At 42.4% G+C, this 21548-nt stretch overlaps 1 protein-coding gene across 17 annotated transcripts in view; it reads left to right on the top strand.

Annotated features, from left to right (window-relative positions):
- FGGY (FGGY carbohydrate kinase domain containing) overlaps positions 1-21548 on the top strand; it is a 420837-nt gene that overhangs the window by 22883 nt on the left and 376406 nt on the right. For 9 of the 17 annotated variants that reach the window (XR_007410823.1, XM_025427818.3, XM_025427825.3 and 6 more), the window contains exon 2: positions 9813-10027. The exons of 1 other annotated variant lie outside the window; for it this stretch is intronic. Coding sequence is in view for 14 of the 16 variants with exons in the window: in XM_049110372.1 (XP_048966329.1) it covers positions 9813-10027 (215 nt within the window). In the remaining 2 variants the exon portion in view is untranslated. Of the gene's footprint in view, positions 1-5510; positions 5593-9812; positions 10028-21548 lie in introns of all 17 variants that reach the window. 7 more of the 17 variants (XM_025427816.3, XM_025427822.3, XM_025427819.3 and 4 more) reach the window with 2 other exon arrangements.

The following is a 21548-nucleotide window of genomic DNA, read 5'->3' as shown; positions in this document are numbered from 1 at the left end:
CAAAGCTCACTACGGGACAGTCCCTGACTGTAATGACTTCACATCATTTTGGTCTTAGAGACCAAAAGCCACCAATAGAAGATGGGAGGCCAACTTATTAAATAGTAGGCTATACTTATAGAGATGCCTGAAATATACTTGAAACCTTTCAGACTTTAAACCCAGCTGCGGGGATCCCTGGGTGGCTCAGCGGTTTCGTGCCTGCCTTTGGCCCGGGGCACGATCCTGGAGTCCCGGGATCGAGACCCACGTCAGGTTCCTGGCATGGAGCCTGCTTCTCCCTCTGCCTGTGTCTCTGCTTCTCTCTCTCTCTCTCTCTCTATGTCTATCATAAATAAATTAAAAAAAAAAAACCCAGCTGCCCTTATGCCTGGACCTGATCATATTACTCTATAGAACATACCTGTTCAGAGGCTATTGATCTTGTTTATTCTAGTCAACCAGATTTAAAAGGTTCTCTTATCAAAAGTGCAGACAATAGTTGGTGTACTGATGGCAATAGTTTCATGGAAAAGGGAAGAAGAAAAGCTGGGGTGTGCTATAGTGCTCACTCATGCTTTGAAATTGCTAAAGCCTTAAAAATTATTTTTTTATACTGACTCCATATATGCTTTCCTAGTCCCACATGCCCGTGGAACAATTTGGAAGAAAAAGGGCTTATTATCAAGCCATAACTCCCCAATCAAGTATGGGCCTTAAATCCTTACTCTTCTTGAGGGTGTATACCTGCCTAAAGAGGTGGCTGTAATTCACCTCAAAGGACATCAAAGGATATGACTTAGAATCTTTTTTTTTTTTTTTTTTTTTTTATGATAGTCACAGAGAGAGAGAGAGAGAGAGAGAGAGATAGGCAGAAGGAGAAGCAGGCTCCATGCACCGGGAGCCCGATGTGGGATTCGGTCCCGGGTCTCCAGGATCACGCCCTGGGCCAAAGGCAGGCGCCAAACCGCTGCGCCACCCAGGGATCCCGATATGACTTAGAATCTAAAGGAAACAATTTGATAGACTGTGCAGCCAAGCAGACAGCACAAAATAAACCATATTAAGTCTTTTACCATCCTAACTCATAATAAAGTCCATAAGTCCAGTCTGTTCAGACCAGGAAATTCACATAGCCCAGGAACAAGGATATTCAAAAAAGCACAGGACTGGCTTGTTAATAATAAAGGAAAAAATCTTTATACCCAAAAATAACCAATGGAAGTTAATACAGGGTTTACAACAGGATTACTCATTTGGGTAAAAAGGCCACGGAGATGACAAAAAACTTTGCTAAGAGAAATTTTCCCTAGATTGGACTCCCTTAATCCCTAGAAAATGACAACAGACTGTATTTTATTACATAAATTCAAAAGATGGTCCTTTAAAACTGAATAGCACTTGATATCTTGACTGCAGTTAAAGGAGATCCAGAACTAGATGACTGTCTCCTAACAGGACCCAGTGCTACATGGCTCCAGCTTGTGTCCATGGCTTCCCCCAGGCTGGATAGGCCACTGTACTCCGTTTTTTTTTTTTTTTTTTAATAATAAATTTATTTTTTATTGGTGTTCAATTTGCCAACATACAGAATAACACCCAATGCTCATCCCGCCAAGTGCCCCCCTCAGTGCCCGTCACCCATTCACCCCCACTCCCCGCCCTCCTCCCCTTCCACCACCCCTAGTTCATTTCCCAGAGTTAGGAGTCTTTCATGTTCTGTCTCCCTTTCTGATATTTCCCACACATTTCTTCTCCCTTCCCTTCTATTCCCTTTCACTATTATTTATATTCCCCAAATGAATGAGAACATACAATGTTTGTCCTTCTCTGATTGATTTAATTCACTCAGCATAATACCCTCTAGCTCCATCCATGACAAAGCAAATGGTGGGTATTTGTCGTTTCTAATGGCTGAGGAATATTCCATTGTATACATAAACCACATCTTCTTTATCCATTCATCTTTCGATGGACACCGAGGCTCCTTCCACAGTTTGGCTATCGTGGCCATTGCTGCTATAAACATCGGGGTGCAGGTGTCCCGGCATTTCATTGCATCTGTATTTTGGGGGTAAATCCCCAACAGTGCAATTGCTGGGTCGTAGGGCAGGTGTATTTTTAACTCTTTGAGGAACCTCCACACAGTTTTCCAGAGTGGCTGCACCAGTTCACATTCCCAACAACAGTGCAAGAGGGTTCCCTTTTCTCTGCATCCTCTCCAACATTTTTGGTTTCCTGCCTTGTTAATTTTCCCCATTCTCATTGGTGTGAGGTGGTATTTCATTGTGGTTTTGATTTGTAATTCCCTGATGGCAAGTGATGCAGAGCATTTTCTCATGTGCGTGTTGGCCATGTCTATGTCTTCCTCTGTGAGATTTCTGTTCATGTCTTTTGCCCATTTCATGATTGGATTGTTTGCTTCTTTGCTGTTGAGTTTAATAAGTTCTTTATAGATCTTGGAAACTAGCCCTTTATCTGATACGTCATTTGCAAATATCTTCTCCCATTCTGTAGGTTGTCTTTTAGTTTTGTTGACTGTATCCTTTGCTGTGCAAAAGCTTCTTATCTTGATGAAGTCCCAATAGTTCATTTTTGCTTTTGTTTCTTTTGCCTTCGTGGATGTATCTTGCAAGAAGTTACTGTGGCCGAGTTCAAAAAGGGTGTTGCCTGTGTTCTCCTCTAGGATTTTGATGGAATCTTGTCTCACATTTAGATCTTTCATCCATTTTGAGTTTATCTTTGTGTATGGTGCAAGAGAGTGGTCTAGTTTCATTCTTCTGCATGTGGATGTCCAATTTTCCCAGCACCATTTATTGAAGAGACTGTCTTTCTTCCAATGGATAGTATTTCCTCCTTTATCGAATATTAGTTGACCATAAAGTTGAGGGTCCACTTCTGGATTCTCTATTCTGTTCCACTGATCTATGTGTCTGTTTTTGTGTCAGTACCACACTGTCTTGATGACCACAGCTTTGTAGTACAACCTGAAATCTGGCATTGTGATGCCCCCAGCTATGGTTTTCTTTTTTAAAATTCCCCTGGCTATTTGGGGTCTTTTCTGATTCCACACAAATCTTAAAATAATTTGTCCTAACTCTCTGAAGAAAGTCCATGGTATTTTGATAGGGATTGCATTAAACGTGTAAATTGCCCTGGGTAACATTGACATTTTCACAATATTAATTCTGCCAGTCTATGAGCATGGAATATTTTTCCATCTCTTTGTGTCTTCCTCAATTTCTTTCAGAAGTGTTCTATAGTTTTGAGGGTATAGATCCTTTACCTCTTTGGTTAGGTTTATTCCTAGGTATCTTATGCTTTTGGGTGCAATTGTAAATGGGATTGACTCCCTAATTTCTCTTTCTTCAGTCTCATTGTTAGTGTCTAGAAATGCCACTGACTTCTGGGCATAGATTTTGTATCCTGCCACACTGCCAAATTGCTGTATGTATGAGTTCTAGCAATCTTGGGGTTGAGTCTTTTGGGTTTTCTATGTAGAGTATCATGTCATCGGCGAAGAGGGAGAGATTGACTTCTTCTTTGCCAATTCGAATTCCTTTAATGTCTTTTTGTTGTCTGATTGCTGAGGCTAGGACTTCCAGTACTATGTTGTACTCTGGGTTTTGCCTGGATGCATGGACGCATTAAATCCATTACCAACCCAGCCAACCTTCCAAATTTAAAACATGGTGGATGCTTTCTGTGTCTCGTTGGTATGACCACCTGGCATTCACCTTTGTTCCCTCTTTGGGACTGGACCAGGTTGTTTGGCACATGGAAGCTCTTAATAAGGACATGGTCAAAGCCCTAAGTGTCACTCAAAATAGCATTTCTCTACTAAATCCTAAAGTAACACAAATGTGTAAAGCAGTTTTACAAAATAGTGTAGCATTAGATGTTTTAACTGCTACACAAGGTAGAACGTGTGCTATGACAGAAACAAAATGCTGTGTATACGTTCCTGATTACCTCAAATATATTTCTGTGTTTCTAACTGACATGGATACTCAAAATGGTGCTTTAAACAATCCCTCTCTTTCCTTTTATGGTTGATTAAATTCCTGGACTGGGGAAAGATTTTCATCAGTTATCAAAGAACTCTTATTTGCGCTTCTTTTTCTTTTTCTTATACTAATCTTGTTTTGCTCTTTTCTCCCATGTGTCTCTCCCTGGTGCAGAGACTCCTTCACTGCCATAACTTCAAGCCAAGTTGACTCCAAGGGCCTCTGCTTTCATAACTCCTATATCTATATAAGCCCCAGCTGATCAGTGTTGACCCATAGGTAGGGACATCTCTCTAGCCCTATTAAGCAGGAAGAAGTTACAGAAGATGAGACCTTCTACCCTCAGCAGCCTTAAAGATTTAAGGGTCAAAATTGCTCAGATGGGAATGATTTGGGAAACAAAGGCAGAAGAAAAATTATTAAATTTCCTTACTCTCTAAAGCCATTGACAAGTCATTGAAACAGGTAGAGTAACCTTCCTCTAGGGACTCAGCTGCCTCAATGTTAATACTTTGCTAAGGGCAAGAAGCAATCTTAACCAGACTCCCAGGATCCTGTAAGTCTACTTTAACATAAAAAATTCCTTTAGAAATTTCCTTTATCTCTCTACCTCCCCCAAGATATGTGTTGGCAAACATCCCCCAGGCATATGACTTGCTGATATACATCTGAAGGGTCTCATGACTCAGGTTTTACTAAACAATAGTAAATGACCTTTCCCAGCAATAGCTAGCCCCTTCAAGATCCTGGAAACCTTGTTTCCAAGATACCTGGGAGGCTTATGCTATCCCTGACCCCCTCCCCACTTGAAAGTCTATAATGGGCCACTCCTCATCCCCCCCCCCCCCCCCCCCCCGCAGTTCTTTCTGACCCTCACCTCATGGGTCCTGTCCCCTGTGCTTTCATAAAACCACCTTTTTGCACCAAAGACGTTTCAAGAATTCTTTCTTGGCCATTGACTTCAAACCCTAATGTCTTTCTTACATCACCATCCATACTGGGGACTCGGATAGGAGGCTGTTTCTGCCTTCTGAAGATCTTGCAGACTGACAAGTTAGGTGTCCCAGGACTCGTGTCCAGCACAGCTTGAATTTTTCTCTATTGTTTTCTTTCTTGTGGTCCCCACAGTCTGTGTTCTCATTTCTGTCTGCCTATCACCATCCCCGTAGCCCTAACAGTAATTTGTTTTTAGAATATTCATCTTTGCCTAGAAAGAATGAAATAGAACCAAAGTTCTGAACCTCACCTCATAAATTGGGCTTTGCAGCCATTCCAACTTAGCCTCGAGTCCCAGTTCTTCAGGTTTTGTACTGTGTGACCCTAACCACCTTCGTTGCTAAGAACCTTAGTCTCCTTAACTGGAAAATGAGCTTATACTGCCTGCCTTGCAGAGATGTTGCAAGTAGTAGATGGAATCACAAAATCATGTGGGTGATTTGCAGAGCGGAGTTTAATAATTGATAGTTGTTGCTACATTTGTTGCTACTTGTTATTGAAAAAGTTAACAAAGAATTTTGTTTTCAGTTTTAGGTTGGTGTTGGGGAGAGAGCCCTACACTTGGCCATAGAGGCTGGGGTTCAAATCTTGGTGCTGCCATTTACAGTTGGTAAGACTCGGGCAAATTTCCCCATCCCCCCTGAAGTATAGAATGGTGATAGGTTTACCAGCTTGGTTGAGTTTCATTCGGAAGAGATTAAGGCCTATGTGCAAGTGCCCGACACACAGACAGATCCTACTCATTATTTTTTTTTTTCTTGGCCAATTAGAAAATGGAATGTTTTCTATTTTGCAGTTATTTTTTGAGGAGAGGGGGAACTGGATACAGTTTGAGTCCAGGACACAGCAGAGGACTTGTGACCCAGGAACAAAGGGCATAGAGGGGGAAGGCAAGGGATATGAGTTGCAGAAAATTCTCTGGCAGAGTTTTTAAAACTCTCAGGGTCGAGTTTCAGGGAAGCCGCCCAAGGGCTTGAACTTACTTGCTTTCCTGCTTTCAGGGTCCAGGTGTGGAAACAATCACAAAGAGATCACTTAAAACTATAGTAATGGGAAACATGGTGAACCTGAAATATTTAATTAGGATCTATTTCTTGGAAAAACATGAACTGGGAGGTGTGTGTGAACAATGCTGGGAGGTGTGGGGCCCTGGTCTCTGCGGGTTTGATCATTCCTGACTGAAGTCTTGGTAACATGGTCTGGAAACTGGTGGTTTTGCAGAGAGAGGTAGCCTGGCCTGGGGAAGGGTCAGTCTCTGTGGGTGGGCAGCTTGAGTTCTGAGGTAGCCAGTCTTAAACAGCATAGGCAGGGGCCTTGGCAAATAGGCGTTTAATAAATGGAGGAGAATCGGGCCATATAGCACCCTGAGAATGGTTGGGGACTTAAGAGCCAGAGAGAATGGAATTGCTGTCAACTCTATTACTTATTAGTTATACAACAGATTGTGGCAAGTTACTTTACCTGTCCAGAACACAATTTCTTCACCAGTAAAATGGGGATGATATTAGTAATTATTATCTTCAAGAGTTGAGGTCGGGATTAAAAGTATGGCAATATTAGGAAGCTGTAAAACAGAGCACTAGGGCCACAGTAAACGTAATGCCTTTTATTATTCCCTCAGGTTAGGTTTTAAAGGTATCCACTGAGTCACAAAGACTCATCGAGTACCTGCTGTGTGCCACACACTGGGTTTGCACAGGATCTAGCCGTGATCCTGGCCTCAGAGGAGTTAATTGTTTAATAGTAAAGCTCCACTCTTCATATGCGGTAGGGGCTCTCCTTGAAGGGTGGGCACTTTCCTGTTTAATGAAGTCAGGGATCCAGAAAACAGAACTGGAGAAAGCCCTGTGTCAGCTGCAGAGTAAACCTCTGCCTCTGGATTTTACTGGAAATCAATTGGGTGTCTGGGTAGTGGGTGATAAGATGTCCTGAGATGTGTGCCCTGCTGAGGAAGATAGAGTCAGAAGGAAGCAACTGAGGCTTACGGAGCTGGGCCAGCCCCATGGAGAAATCTGTCTTGTCACTGGGGCTAGCTGGAATGGGGTGAAGGCTGGGAGATGGCTGGCCAGTCTAGGTAAGCCGGAACATTTGTATGGATTCTTCATTTCCTTTGTATTTCCTTGTTTCTCCCTGAAGTGTTTAGCATAGTCTTGGAGACTGGTAGGCAAGGGCAGAGGCGTGCCAGGATTAGTGTTAGGAGCAGCACGCCTGGGCCTTTACACTGGACACGGTGAGAAGCTAGAAGAGGGCATTCCAAAGGAGAAGATGTGAGTGTAGGAGGTGGAGCAGCTGGTTTGATCAGTCTTCCTCCTGCTTGCAGATAAAGTTGAGGAAGCTCTGGGCCAGGGCACCATCCTGTTTTGTCCTTTATGGTATCCTCAGCTTTTAGCATGGTGCTTGATACCTGGCCCAATCTGCGTTTCTTTGGATGGCAGTCATGGATTGCAAGATGCATTATCATTTCATATACCACTAAGTAAGAAAGACAATGCTACCAATGAATTGTGAGATGCCATTGATTGTAGGAGTCACTGATTTCAAAGAAACAAAATGTAAAAAAAATGAGTGTCCTAGAATTAAAGTGGTTGTAGGCATCCAATAAATATTAACTGGATGAATGAAGCATACAGAGATTAGAATGCAAGCAAAACACTAGTTCATATAAGTAGAAAACTAAGAATTCAAACTGTTAAAGGATAAGCCCATTCATCTGTGTTTTCTATTGATTTCACCGATCTGGGTGTTGATTCAGTAAACATTTATTGAAAATTGATTCTATACCAGACACTGTTAGGAGCTAGGGATACAGAAATCAAAGTTCCTTATTTTTCAGGTTCAGGCCAGTAAGGGAGACAGACCTGGAACCAAAAATAAATGACATTTTAGAATGGTTAAGATTTGAAGAAAGTAGGGACACTGTACTCTCGTGGCACCAAGTGACAGAGAAAGGCAAGGGGAGATGGTTGAATTGGAACTGAAAATAGAAGTCTGAGGTCACAAGAGAGAGGGGGTTAGGTAGGGAAGGGCAAGTGCAAAGCAGTGGGGCAGCCCTGAGGCAGGTCAGGATGAGGAGTCTCTGGACATCTGGAGTTTGGTGTAAGAATAGGCAGGATTGCATTTGGCGAGGCCAACCACAAACAGGGCCTGGGATGCTATGCCCAGGGCATCAGGCTGTATTATAACCACCCTGAGTCCTGAGAAAGGACCCAGCAGAGGGATGGCTCTGAGGAGGCAGGGAGGCCAGGGCTGGGCTGATCCTTCCTTCAAAGGGAGCAGCTCTTCTTTGACTTGATTTAAATCCTCTATGAGTAATGGCTTGAAGAAAAGGAGGGGAATGCAGAGCTTGACCACTGGTGCTCTAGGTCCTGTGCAGCTCCTGAAGCCCTGTAAGCGAGGGAGGCAGGGTGATGGGGAAGTGCAGAGGCTGGAGCCGGAGAGTTGTCCTCCGCAGCCCTGCCGAAGGTACACGTGCTCACTGTGGCTTCCCCGGTTTCCTCTCCCACCTGCCAGGGAGCCTGCAAGCTGAAGGGGGCAGATGCTGCCGTTGGGGAATCACTGTGATTAAGTCAAAAGCAATCACTTTTAATGAAGCTGTTTTTGACTGGGATGAATATCCAGGAAGCAGTAACTGAACATCTGCGGGCTGGCTTCGTTTTAGAGTCCCCAAGTGTGACCTTGCCAAAGAAACATTTACCTTTTTGAAATGGAAGGGCTCAGAACGCTTTCTGGGTTGAAATGAGACTCCGGGTGCTAAGCCTGCCCCGGCTCACCTGGGGAGCTGTAGCCTGTTCACCAGCGTGGCTGTCTGGGGGGCTTGTTCTTGCTCTGCGAAAGGCTGATCTGGGAAATGAAAGCCTCTGTGAGATTTCTGTGTCATGTGGGCTAATCTGACCAGAGGGACTGAGAGCGGCACTGAAGGCCAAGGAATTCCTGAGTGTTCTCTGGTCAGATTGCCTCGTAACTCGCAAAGGGTCTGTAAAGAAAACAGATCGACTGACAAATTCCTGATCCCGTCCCCTGCGAGTCTCCTTCCCAATTCCCAGTCGCTTCGTGACTCGGCTGCGGTAGACTTCCCTCTTCTCCCAAGCAGCCCGCAAGCTGTTAAGAATGAACAGGAAGGGCGTGGGACTTGACAGTGCACAGATGGGAGGCCGTGGATCCAGGCCGCTTCACTTCTCTGGGACCTGTTTCCCCATCCGTGCAACATGCATCACTGGAATGTACATTTACTCTCTTAAGTGTGCGGACCTAGCTTTAAGAGAGAAGTTATGTATCTCTTGGAGTCTCCCCCTGAGGACCTATAAATTTAGAGATTTAAGTATGTTCTCCTTCCAGAGTCACAGTGAGGAAAAGAGCAGATGCGTGTACTTTTCACAGTGTTAGGCATGTAATAGGTGCTTAGTAGATCATTCTTTGAATGGAAGGTTGACAGGATAGATGAGGTTCCTTTTTAGTACTGTGGTCACTGTCCTCATTTTGATTCAGATTCTATGAGAATAAATACACACTGTTATCTCTAGATTTGCTGGTTTCCACAGCCCGTATTCATCCATATAGCACTTTTCACCCAGTATCACAACTTTGGGTAAGTGATTATGTAATTCGTAGCAGTTTAACATCTGACTTCCTCCCAAGAACGGAAACTCCACATCTGAGGCCTTGCTGGTCTTGTTTACGCGCCGCACTCAGTGTTTTTGTTGGGTGGACGAATAAGTAAATGGTAACTGGTTGGTCAGCTGTGCCTCTTTTATTTTCACTTGCAAGATATCTTGGGCTTGATTTTGCAGACCCACTCGGTCTTCATGTGGTTTTTGTCCTTGATCATGGCAGGTGGAGGGATCATGATGCCTGGCGGAGATCAGGAACCAGGGAGCTACTATGTGGGTGTGGATGTCGGAACAGGCAGTGTGCGTGCGGCTCTGGTGGATCAGAGGGGCATCCTTTTGGCTTTCGCAGACCAGCCAATTAAGCGATGGGAGCCTCAGTTCAACCATCATGAGCAATCGTCCGAGGACATCTGGGCTGCATGCTGTGTTGTCACAAAGGTATGGCCACAGCTGTGGCATTCTATCCTTGCATATGCTCCCCTGCTCCCACCGACTGAGCATGTCTGTTTTGTACACCTGCTACTGGGAACCACTCCCAACCAATGTTGGGACACTTTAGATATAGGCCTTGCCTTTTGGGAGCTCACAGTCTAGTGGCAGAGACCAGTAGACGACAGCTACACTATGCCTCGGTAGGTGCCGGGGGCTCAGTGGCTGTGGCTGGAGCTGAGGAAAGGACAGCTTGGAGGGGCTCACGTGGACAGGACCCAGGATGGGGAACAAGCAGAGGATCCCATCACGTATGACTGAATGTGGAAGAAGTCACTGATAATCCTAGCTAACACCTGTGTCTTCACGTGTGCCCAGTGGTGTGTAAACTGTATTAGCATGCATCGTGTATGTGAATCCTTGCAATGACCCTATGAACGTAGTCCTGTTATAGCCCCTGTTGTATTGAGGAGGAAACAGGCTCAGAAAGGTTAGGTGACTTGCCCAAGTTCTTGCAGTTGGTAAGAGGCAGAGGCAGGATGGGAGCCTATGGAGGCTCAGGCTGACTCCACCGCTGTACTGTCAGTCCTGGACTCTCCTGTCTTCCACAAAGAAGCTTGTTTTGTTCAGAGGCAACAGCATGTGCAAAGGCATGAGTGGCACGTGCACATGGTGTGTTTTGAGAAAGCAAGGACATCGAGTTGTGCCAGACAGATGTTGATGTGGAGTGATGTCAGCTTGCAGTTCGCCCACTGGCTCGGGAAAGGAAGTGATGCTCACTTGTCCAACTTGACTGTTTGGTTTGAGTACCTGGTGATCAGGAGGGACAGAGGCACTTCTGTCTTTTTCCCTTTCAGAGGGAAAAATAAAGTCCTGGTTACTTTTCCCTCTGTTCCTAGTTTTGTTCCTTAAATATTCATGAAGAGCTTGGTAATTTGCAGATGGACAATTCACCATTCTGTCCATATTGATCAGTCTGTTTAAACTTTAATGAGCTCTGGGCTGCTGTTAGTGCCCCCAGAGAGGAAGGCAGAGAGAGGAGGTGGGGGTGGGCAGTGCCGGAGCATCCTATAGGAGTAAAAGTGGGGGCACATCTCTTCTGCCTGTTTAATTTTCTTCCTCCCTCCCTGCTCTTGGCTCCTGCCATGGTGAGAATCTTCTACTCTTTGCCCTTGGGTCTCCTTTGTTCTTCTAACATACAGCCTTTCTTGCCATTAAGGAAATTGTCAAGAAGAAAATATAATCCCCTGATGAAAAGCTACTTTAAAAAAGGTCTGCTCTAAGTACAGCTTGGTTTAATGGTAGATTTTTAATCATCTCCCGGTGGCGGCCAGCTCCGTCATCAGTGTGAGCCCCGAGAGCCCCATGAGTGCTGTGGGCATTTGTCCTAAGTGAGGCTATCTCATTGAGGCTATTGCAATAAAGTGGCTGGGTCTTAGGCTGTCTGCTCACATGGGGTATGTCTATATGGCCCTGTGCCAGAAGCCATAGGATAAGCATGACACATCTTGCAGCTCATTGCTGGTGTGAGGTTTAGAGAAGGAAGCTTTTTTTTTTTTTAGTTAAGAAGATAGCACACCTTGGAGTATAGATTCTAGAGCCAGACTACCTGGATTGACATCCCATTTCTTTCTTGACATCCCATTTCTTTCTTTTCTTTTCTTTTCTTTTCTTTTCTTTTCTTTTCTTTTCTTTTCTTTTCTTTTCTTTTCTTTTTTTTCTTTTCTTTTCTTTTCTCTTTTCCTTTTTCTTTTTCTCCTTCCTTCCTTCCTTCCTTCCTTCCTTCCTTCCTTCCTTCCTTCCTTCCTTCCTTCCTTCCTTCTTTCTTTCTTTCTTTCTTTCTTTCTTTCTTTCTTTCTTTCTTTCTTTCTTTCTTTCTTTCTTTCTTTCTTTCTTATTTATTCAGAGAGAGCAAGAGAGAGGCAGAGACAGGCAGAGGGAGAAGCAGACTCCCTGCAGGGAGCCTGATGTGGGACTCGATCCCAGGTCTCTAGGATCACGCCCTGGGCTGAAGGCGGCGCTAAATCGCTGAGCCACCGGGGCTGCCTGACATCCCATTCCCAACAGTCATTAGCTTGTCATCTTTGACAAGTTACTTCAGGTTTCTTGCTCGACTTTCCTTATCTATAAAATGGGAATGATAATTGTAGCTTATCTCCAAAGGGTTGTAGTGAGGACTGTGTGAATGCATATACAGTGCTACAACAGTGCTTGGAAATGAGTAAGCATTGCGTTCCCTGTGGTGATGATGATGGTAACAGTAAGAGAAATGGGTAGCTTGTGGAGGAGAATGAACTTCTAAGATGAAACACTGAAACATCACAGGTGCTTTTTGGAAACCTTCACTCACCCCCTGTCTGGTTAGGGTTCTTTGTATGTAAGACTTTGTCAAGTGCTGGTATAGGGCAAAGGGTGATGCAGAACACAGTCTGTCCTTTCTCTTCTTTTTCAAGGACTTCAGGAAGAGTTTGAGAGCAGTTGTACTACTTTCCTTTCCCTGAGTCATTCACCTGAGATAGTTTTTCTCTTATTTGAATTAATAAGAACAACAGCAGCAAAAATAATAAGATGATGATGATGACAGCTAACCTTTCTTGGGCACTCATTATGTTCCAGGTACCAAGCTGAATACTTGATATCCATCACTTCATCTTATCCACATGACAGCCTCTTGACGTGGAGCTACAGCTCCAAAACAGAATAATAAAAACCAACCTCAAAGACATGAGCTTTGAAGGGTTAAGTAACTGGCCCAACATCACATGATTAATATGAGCAAGGGGTGGACTGCTACCATCCCACTCGTGCTCTCCCTTCTGCCCCTCTCTCCAGCCTCATTTCGCTCCCTGTGCCTCCTGCTTGGAAATCATATTAAGCTACCTAAAGTTTTTTTGAATTTGCCACTATGTAGGGACCCTTGAACTCACTCTGTGAGTATGCTAACCATACTGAATTATAAGTGCCTTTCCCTGACTGTCTGCTCCTATAAACAGTATGTGCCCCCTGAGCAGGGGTCACGTCTTGTTTATCCATAGTTCCCTAGACTGCCTTGCCTCTGATAGGCCCAATTCATGTTTGTTGAGTACATGAGTGGATGAAATGTCTCTGTTATTTTCATTATCTGGAACATTCTTCTCTTCTTCATGTGCCCAACTCCTGCATGGGTACTTACAAGGTAATCTTCTGCGTAACTTGCTCCTGGGAGCCTTCCCTGATGACCTCTGACATCCTCTGTCCTCCCTTGCCAACCTCAGAGGAAAGACAGGACAAGAAATCCCTTCTGCTGCCCCAGAGCCCACTGTCTTCACCTGTCCTCATCACGTAGCATTTGATCCTTATCAGATAGCATTGTAATTGGTGACTTGTTTGGTTTCTTTAAAGTCAGGAGCTGAGCTCTTGCAGGGAGCTGTATTCCCAGCATCTAACACATTGCCTGGCACAGCTTTGCTGCTCAATCAATGGTTGCTGTGTTAATGTTACTTAGAACTAAAAATAAATAAACAAAATTCTGGCATCCCTGATCTGGCTTAAGTATTGCAGTAACTGTGTGAGATAAGTCTACCATTCTTTCTGTTTGACACGTGAGGATATCGAGGCTCTGAAACTAACAGGTATGAGAGATAGGACAAGATCCCTAGTGAGATGGCTCCAAATCCTAGTTTTGTTGTACTACTAGAATTGGAGGGTCTTTATTGGGTTGGCACTCACCCATCTAAAAAGTGCTATGGAAACACCTAAGTCCTAGAGGTATACACCATCCCTGATTTTAAAGGCTTGTATCTCTTTTCGGAACCACAATTTTTAATCATCTGAAGAAAGTGAGAACATTGCAAGTTCGTATATAATTAGTACCAGCTCCCATTAGGAAGAAGAAAAAAGATAAGCTGGAGGTGTCATTTAGCCAAGAGGCATTTGTCTAGTATCATTTAGTTCTCACACAATTGTTTGAGCACCTACTAGGTGCTGTGATTTTTGCTAAGCCCTGGAATGTGTACAGAAGAGGTATATAACAAATTCTCTGCCCCTAAGAATGAAATAGTTCAGTCTAATGGAAAAACCCAGCACCTATGAAGCCAACGAAGTACTGTTTTGTTCTAAGTTGTACTAGTTATATATGAGTAATGGTTGGAGGGAGAAGGAACAGAAAGGGAGTAAACCATGTGGGATTGAGCAATAATATTAACTCTTATTTGTAGAACCTGTGTGGTTTACAAAACACTTTCATATTCATTTGATTGTCATACAGTGTAGGTGGGGCAGGGGTGGTTGTTCCCATTTTACAGTTGAAAAGAACATTGGAGACCCAGAGTGCTAAGTGACTTTTCCTAAGTCACCCAGAAAGTACGCGATAAGCCTATACTCAGGTCAGATCTTTGCCTTCTTTCCATGTCCAGCACCGCACATTTGTTGCTTATCTGAATTAGTGCAAAAAACCTAACTGATCTCATGTATGCACTTCTCCTTCCCAATCCATTCTCCTTCTTGGAACTGGAATGATTTTTTTTTTTTTTTTTTTTTTTAACCAGATCTTGTCACTCTTTTGCTCACCATCCTTCCAGAGCACCACACTACTATTTGGATAGAACTCAAAATCCTTAACCTGGTCTTCAGGCCCTGCCTTGTTTGGGTTCCACCTACTTCCTTTGCTCATCTCATGATGCTTCTCTTAGCTCCTCATGTTCCAGCCACACTCTCCTTCCGTCCTGTCCTCAAGCATGCAGTGAATGCTCCGTCTAGTCTCAGGACATTTACACACATTCTTTCTCCTTCTTACTTACTCTTCTCACTTTCTGCTGACATATCTAACTCCTCTTCATCTTTGGATTCACACTATCTAATACACTAGTCACTAGGTACATGTGGCTATTTAAATTTTTTATTCTAATTAACTTAAATTTAAAGTTTAGTTCCTTAGATGCACTGGCCACATTTCAGATGCTTGGGAGCCTGCGTGGTTGATGGGTACTGTATGGGCAGCACAGATACAGAATATTGCTGTCATTGTAGGAAGTTCTATTGGATAGTGCTGCACTGAATCTTAGTGCAAAAGTCAAGTCCTTCAAGAAAGAAGCCTTTTCTCACCCCATAGCACCTCCAAACTAAGTTCTATTTTACTAAGTTTTGTGACAGTGTCTTATACTTTTCCTACATAGAATGTCACATGGTTTGTGAATCATTCATTTTTTGATGAATAATAAATAATAAAGTCATTATATAATCACATAACAATAACAAATAATACATCTTTTTTTTTTTTTCAGTTGATATCTATCTTATCTTCTAGATTTGATGTTTCAAGGGGGTAGGAACTACAGTTTGCTCACCCAGGACCTAACATCCAGTAGACTCAGGAAGTACCAAAAGAATGAATGCATAAAGAAATGGGGACTTCTCTACTCCCAATCAATTGAGAAGGCTTGAGGAAGGATGTAGGTCTAAACAGGACTCTGGAGAACTCTAAGAGATGACATTCAGAGCTGGAGGAATGGAATGGACAGAAGTGCTGATGTGGAGATGTGAAGGAGCCAGCTCGGTTTGGGGCAGGTATTTTCCAATAGGAGGAAGAGGGGAGACTGCATTGCATGAGGGGGCGAATCTGGTAATGCTCCTTTTGAGGCCAGTAAGGTGTTTTCTAGAGTTTCATATTGACCAGCAGCCAATTTAAGGTGGTGCTTGAGGGAACAGAAATTAAATTCAAGGACGCCAAATCATTTAGGAGGTGGTTTCTTCTAAAGAAGTTCTGGAGGCTGAGATTCCTTTGAACTATATAAGCTCTGGGAGGCTAGGGCTATGTCTGTCTTGTTTAGCATGTGTACTCCGTGCTGGCACATACAGGTGCTTAATAATTTTTTTTTTTAAGATTTATTTATTTATTTGAGAGAGAGAGAGTGCAAGCACAAGCAGGAGGAGGGGCAAAGGGAGAGGGAGAGAAGCTTAAGCAGACTTCCTGTTGAGCGGGGAGCCCGATGTGGAGCTCAATCTCATGACTCTGACATCGTGACCTGAGCTGAAATCAAGAGTCGGATGCTTAACCTACTGAGGCACCCAGGCACCTCAATGATTTCTCTTTAATGATGAATGGCTGGTAAGAATGTTGGCAGAGGAATAAATAAGAGTGACAAGATGGACTTTGGAAGGGAGATATAATAGGACTTGGTAAGTGTGGAGAGAGGAAAGAGATGAAGGTAGTTTCAGAATTTCCCTTCTTAGAAGAATGTTGGTGTCCCTGACATAAATGGAAGTGTCTGTTCTCTATTTCTCTGTTTATCTTCAAGAGACAGCACCAAATCTAAGCTAAGATGCTGTGTAGGTCATGGTCCATGGTTGGATTTATGCATTGTCCTAGTCACTACAGTAGATTTTGGTAAATAGAGTGTCTCCAGCAGCCTTGCAGGTAACATACTCCCCACACAAGCTGTATTAATCTGGTTGCTGTTCCCACCTCAGAGCCTTTGCACTGGCTATTCTCCTACCTGCAACACTTGCCCACCAGGTTTCCACAAGGTCCGATACTCGGGTCCTTTACGTGTCTTAAATTTCATCTTCTCAGCAACTACCTCCCTCTTTTCTGGCACTCCTGATCCCCTTATCATTTTCTTGTTTACTATATGTCCACTGTATGTTTTATTTAGGTGTTGACTAATAAAATGCAGTCTCCAAAGGAATAAGGATTTTTAAAAAATATTCTCTTCTTTGTTTCCCAAATACCCAGAAGAGTGCTCAGCCTGACCCTAGAAGAGGTTTGATTATATTTGCTGACTGATTGAACGTGTGAGTAATTGAATTGTGTAGGCAACAGGGAGTGATGAGCCTGAGGGAACCAGGGATTTCATAACCCCACACATCCTCAAGGCTGACAAAGGCATTCAAATCAAGATTGAAAAGAATATAGTAGCAGCCACAAAACTCAATTGCAAGTTGGACTTTGGGTGCAAGGCCCTAGGCTTTGACCCTTGCTCCAAATAGAGCTAAAGAAAAAGCCAGGTAGGCCTCTGACCCTCCAGTTCTCAGTTTGGAGGATTTCAAAGGAATACTGCCTCCCCACCCAATATGGCAGAGCCTGCTGATTTAAAACACATGCAGAATTGAACTGGTTCCCACCGTCAGAACAAAGCAATGCACAATCCCTTCCCCAAATATTTGTTTGCTGCCCCATAGCTACGAGTTGACAGTTGCTAGACATGGACCAGGTTACCAAATGAAGTTGCAGAAATCTCCTTCTCTGGAAATTCTTTAGAAGAGCAATGTGCTTTCTCTCTAGCTGTGGAAATTCCCTCAATGCCAAGTCATTGGGGTGAGTTTACTGGACTGCTTTTTTTCCATTTATAAGAGCATTAAAAGGAATCCTCTGGTCAACAGGTCAAGTCCTATGTATCTTCTGGGTAGTGTGGCTCTGACAGCCATCTTTCTGGGATGATTTAGATGAGTAGGGTTTGGGAATAGGGTACTCCTACTGCTGGATCAGCATGATCATAAGACATTTTCATGTAAGACTGGTGATACGGCTACCTAACCAAATCAGATTTAAATGCATGTAACACTTATTCTTCTAGTTCCCTGTGATAGATTTCCGTCTTGGAGTTGGAATGGTTGAACCTTTGTGATTGGAAGGCCATGAGTAGAATATAGAACTCTAGGTCTTCAGAGGGGTTCATAAAATAGGTTGAAGAGAAATACTTTCTTTGCTCCTACCGGAAGGTTTCTCCCACCATAATTCTTGAGAAGGTTTGTGTTTATTTAGCCTTCTCGATCACTATCCCTTTGCCTATATCAATTGTAAATGTGCTAACATGACACAGTATACTATGCCTTGTACAAAAGAAAAAAAATATTTCATGCATGTAGTTAATAAGTCACGGGGTGGGTTTTCCATCCTTTTCATTTCCTACAGAGGTTTACTAGTTTCAAAGCACTTTTTATGGGCAGCCCAGGTGGCTCAGCGGTTTAGCGCCGCCTTCAGCCCAGGGTGTGATCCTGGAGTCCTGGGATGGAGTCCCGCGTCGGGCTCCCTGCATGGAGCCTGCTTCTCCCCCTGCCCGTGTCTCTGCCTCTGTGTGTGTGTGTGTGTGTGTGTGTGTGTGTGTGTGTATGTGTCTGTGTCTCTCATGAATATATAAATAAAATCTTTGAAAACAAAACAAGCACTTTTAAACCAGTTGACTCTTTTGATCCTCACTTGGGAGATGACTCTCACCCTCAAGAAACTGAAGGTCAGAAAGGTGTTGTGATTAGTGCAGGCTTATCTGATCCAAAGGTGGTGGAACTGAAACTCAAAAGTGGCTCTTTTGACACTATATCTCATGTTCATTTCTGTTCCAAAGCTGCCTTGTGGGAGTGAGTTTTATTGAGTGTTCTGCATTGTCTTACCCGATTCCTCTTTTGAATCACTGCTGGCTTGTGTGAGATGGGCCTGCCCAAGTCAGGCATGCACTCTGTGCATAGAGACAGAACCTAATGGCAAGTAGAAGTTAGGGCTGGCTTATTAATTCATGGAATGATGCCCCATGAGTTCAAAGAGGATTTAAGGAAACTGATTACTCTAATAATGGCTGCTATTTATTGTACATTGAATACTAGATGTTGGGCTAATCACACCACATTTTACTGAATTATTATAACATCATTAAGAGTTGGAGGTATAAGTGGGTGGTTTTGTGTAATTAAGGAGAATGGAATTTTGGCTTCCAAAGTCACATAACTAGTAAATGGAAGAGCCAGGTTTCAAACTCAGGTAGTCTGCACTCAACATCATTGATCTTATGCCCTGCCTAGAGATTTCTGAGCCAAGTTAGAAGGACATTCCAGGCAGAGGAAGCCCTGCCTCTATAAATGCTATAGAGACTTGACCCAGCAAGTCAAGAGAGTGATTGGAATGGCTGGAATTGTGTGACTTGCCCTCAGTCACCACACTGATTAATCACGTGATTAAACTATGAAGGGCATTTGATTTGTTTCCAGTTTGGAGGTATTATGAATAATGCTGCTATGAATATTCACATACAAGTGTTTATGTTGACATATGTTTTTATTTTTCTTGGGTAAATACTTAAGAAGTAAAGTTGCTGGATTGTATGGTAAATTATGTTTAAAAATTGCCAAACTTTTTTCCCAAAGTGGCTGTATTTTCCATTTCCACCAGCAGTGTGTGAGGCTTCTACTTTCTCTAGAATTTTCTAACAGTATTGTCAGTCTTTTCCCATTGTGATTTAGTTTTCATTTTAAAAAAATATTTTATTTATTTATTTGACAGAGAGCAAGAGAGCACAAGCAGGGGGAGAGGCAGAGGGAGAGGGAGAAGCAGGCTCCCCACTTAGCAGAGAGCCCAATGCTGGGCTCCATCCCAGGACCCCAAGATCATAATCTGAGTGGAAAGGCAGGTGCTTAACCAACTGAGCCACTCAGGCACCCTCGTTTGCATTTTCTTAATAACGAATGTTTTTGAGCATATTTCCATATACTTAATGGACATTTGTATGTCTTCTTGGATGATGTGTGTATTTAAATCTTTTGTCATTTTGTAATAGGGTTTTCTCTTATTATTTCAGTTATAAGAATTCTTTATTCTATACATAGGCCTATTATCAGATGTATGAATTGTAAATATTTTCTCCAATCTGTAGCTTATCTTTTTATTTTCTTACGGTTGCATTTGAAGAGCAAAATTTAGATGAAGTCAAATATATTAGTTTTTTTTCTTTTATGGGTCTTTTAAAGAAATCTTTGTCTAACTCATGTCACAAACATTTTCTCCCACAGTTTTATAGTTTTAATTTTTACATTTGGAGATGCGACACATTTTGAATTAATTTTTGTGTGCATGTGAGGAAAAACTCTAGAAGTATGGAGAAACTCTAGAAGTATAAGTTTTTTTCTTGCATGTGGACATTTAGTTGTTCCAGCCCTATTATTAAATAGGCTGTCTTTATGCCACTGAATTGTCTTCATACTTTTATAAAAAAGTAATCAACTGGGGATCCCGAGGTGGTTCAGTGGTTTAGTGCCTGCCTTTGGCCCAGGGCGTGATCCTGGAGACCAGAGATCGAGACCCACATCAGGCTCCCAGCATGGGGCCTGCTTCTCCCTCTGCCTGTTTTTGCCTACCTCTCTCTCTCTTTTTTTCTCTCTCTCTGTCTTTCATGAATGAATAAATAAATTTTAAAAATCTTTACAAAAAGTAATCAACCATAAATGGGCTTATTTCTTATATTCCTGATCTATTTCATATAATCTATAAATTTATCCTGTGTCAGTGCCACACTGATTTAGTAATGATAGTTTGATAGTAAGTTGAAATCAGATAGCTTAAGTTCTCCAACTTTGTTTTCAAACATGACTAGGCTCTTCTACATTCTATACATTTTTACATAAATGTTAAGAACAGCTTGTCTATTTGTAAAACCTCCCAAATATCCAAAAACCTGCTGAAATTTTTATAGAGGTTGTGTAGAATCTGTAGATTAATTGAGGACATTGCCATTTTCACAATGTTGAATTTTCCATTTCATGAATATAACATATTTCTCCAATTTGTAGTTTCTTTTTGTAGCAATGTTTTGTAGTTATCAGGGCATTGGTTTTGAAATTCTTTTGATAAATTCATTCCTGAGGGTTTTTTTTTTTTTTGGATGCTATTTTGAATGGAATTATTTCCTTAATTTCAATTTTGATGTTTCTTATATATAGAAATACAATTATTTTTAATATGCTAGCCTTGTATCCTGTGATCTTACTATACTTGCTTATTACCTCTCATAGCTTTTTTTTTTTTTTTTTTTTTTGTAGATCCCTAGGATTTTCCACTTTCTGCAAAAAAAGATGCTTAAACTTCTTTCTTTCCAATCTGTGTGCTTTAAATTTCTTTTCCTGCCTTATTGCACTGGCTGGAAATACTAGTTGCAGGTTGAATGAAAGTGATGGAAGACATTTCTCTTTGTTTATAACAGGAAGGAACCATTCATTTTATCATGAAGTGTAATTTTAGCTGTTGGTTTTTGTAGATGCTCTTTATTGATTTGTTTTTCTCTCTTTTTCTACATCTATTGAGATGACCATTTGGTGTTTATGCTTTATTCTATTAATATGTATAATACATTAATTTATGTATAGATATTAAATCACCCTTGCATTCCTGGGATAACCTCACATGGTCATAGTATATAATACATGTTTTGTAGTTAATATTTTGTTAAGGAATTTTACACCTATTTTCATAGCACATATTGGTCCATAGTGTTTTTTATTTTTTATTTTTTTTTAATTTTTATTTATTTATGATAGTCACAGAGAGAGAGAGAGAGAGAGAGAGAGAGGCAGAGACACAGGCAGAGGGTGAAGCAGGCTCCATGCACCAGGAGCCCGACGTGGGATTTGGTCCCGGGTCTCCAGGATCGCGCCCTGGGCCAAAGGCAGGAGCCAAACTGCTGTGCCACCCAGGGATCCCCTGTTTTTTACTTTTGATGTCTTGTTTGGCTTGGTATGAAAGTATAGCTGGCCATAAAAATTTGTTGAAAAATGTTCCCTCCTTCATTAT

The sequence above is a fragment of the Canis lupus genome, chromosome 5 (assembly GCF_003254725.2).
Source record: "Canis lupus dingo isolate Sandy chromosome 5, ASM325472v2, whole genome shotgun sequence".
Lineage (NCBI taxonomy): Eukaryota > Metazoa > Chordata > Mammalia > Carnivora > Canidae > Canis > Canis lupus.
This window is presented reverse-complemented; position numbering and strand designations above follow the sequence as displayed.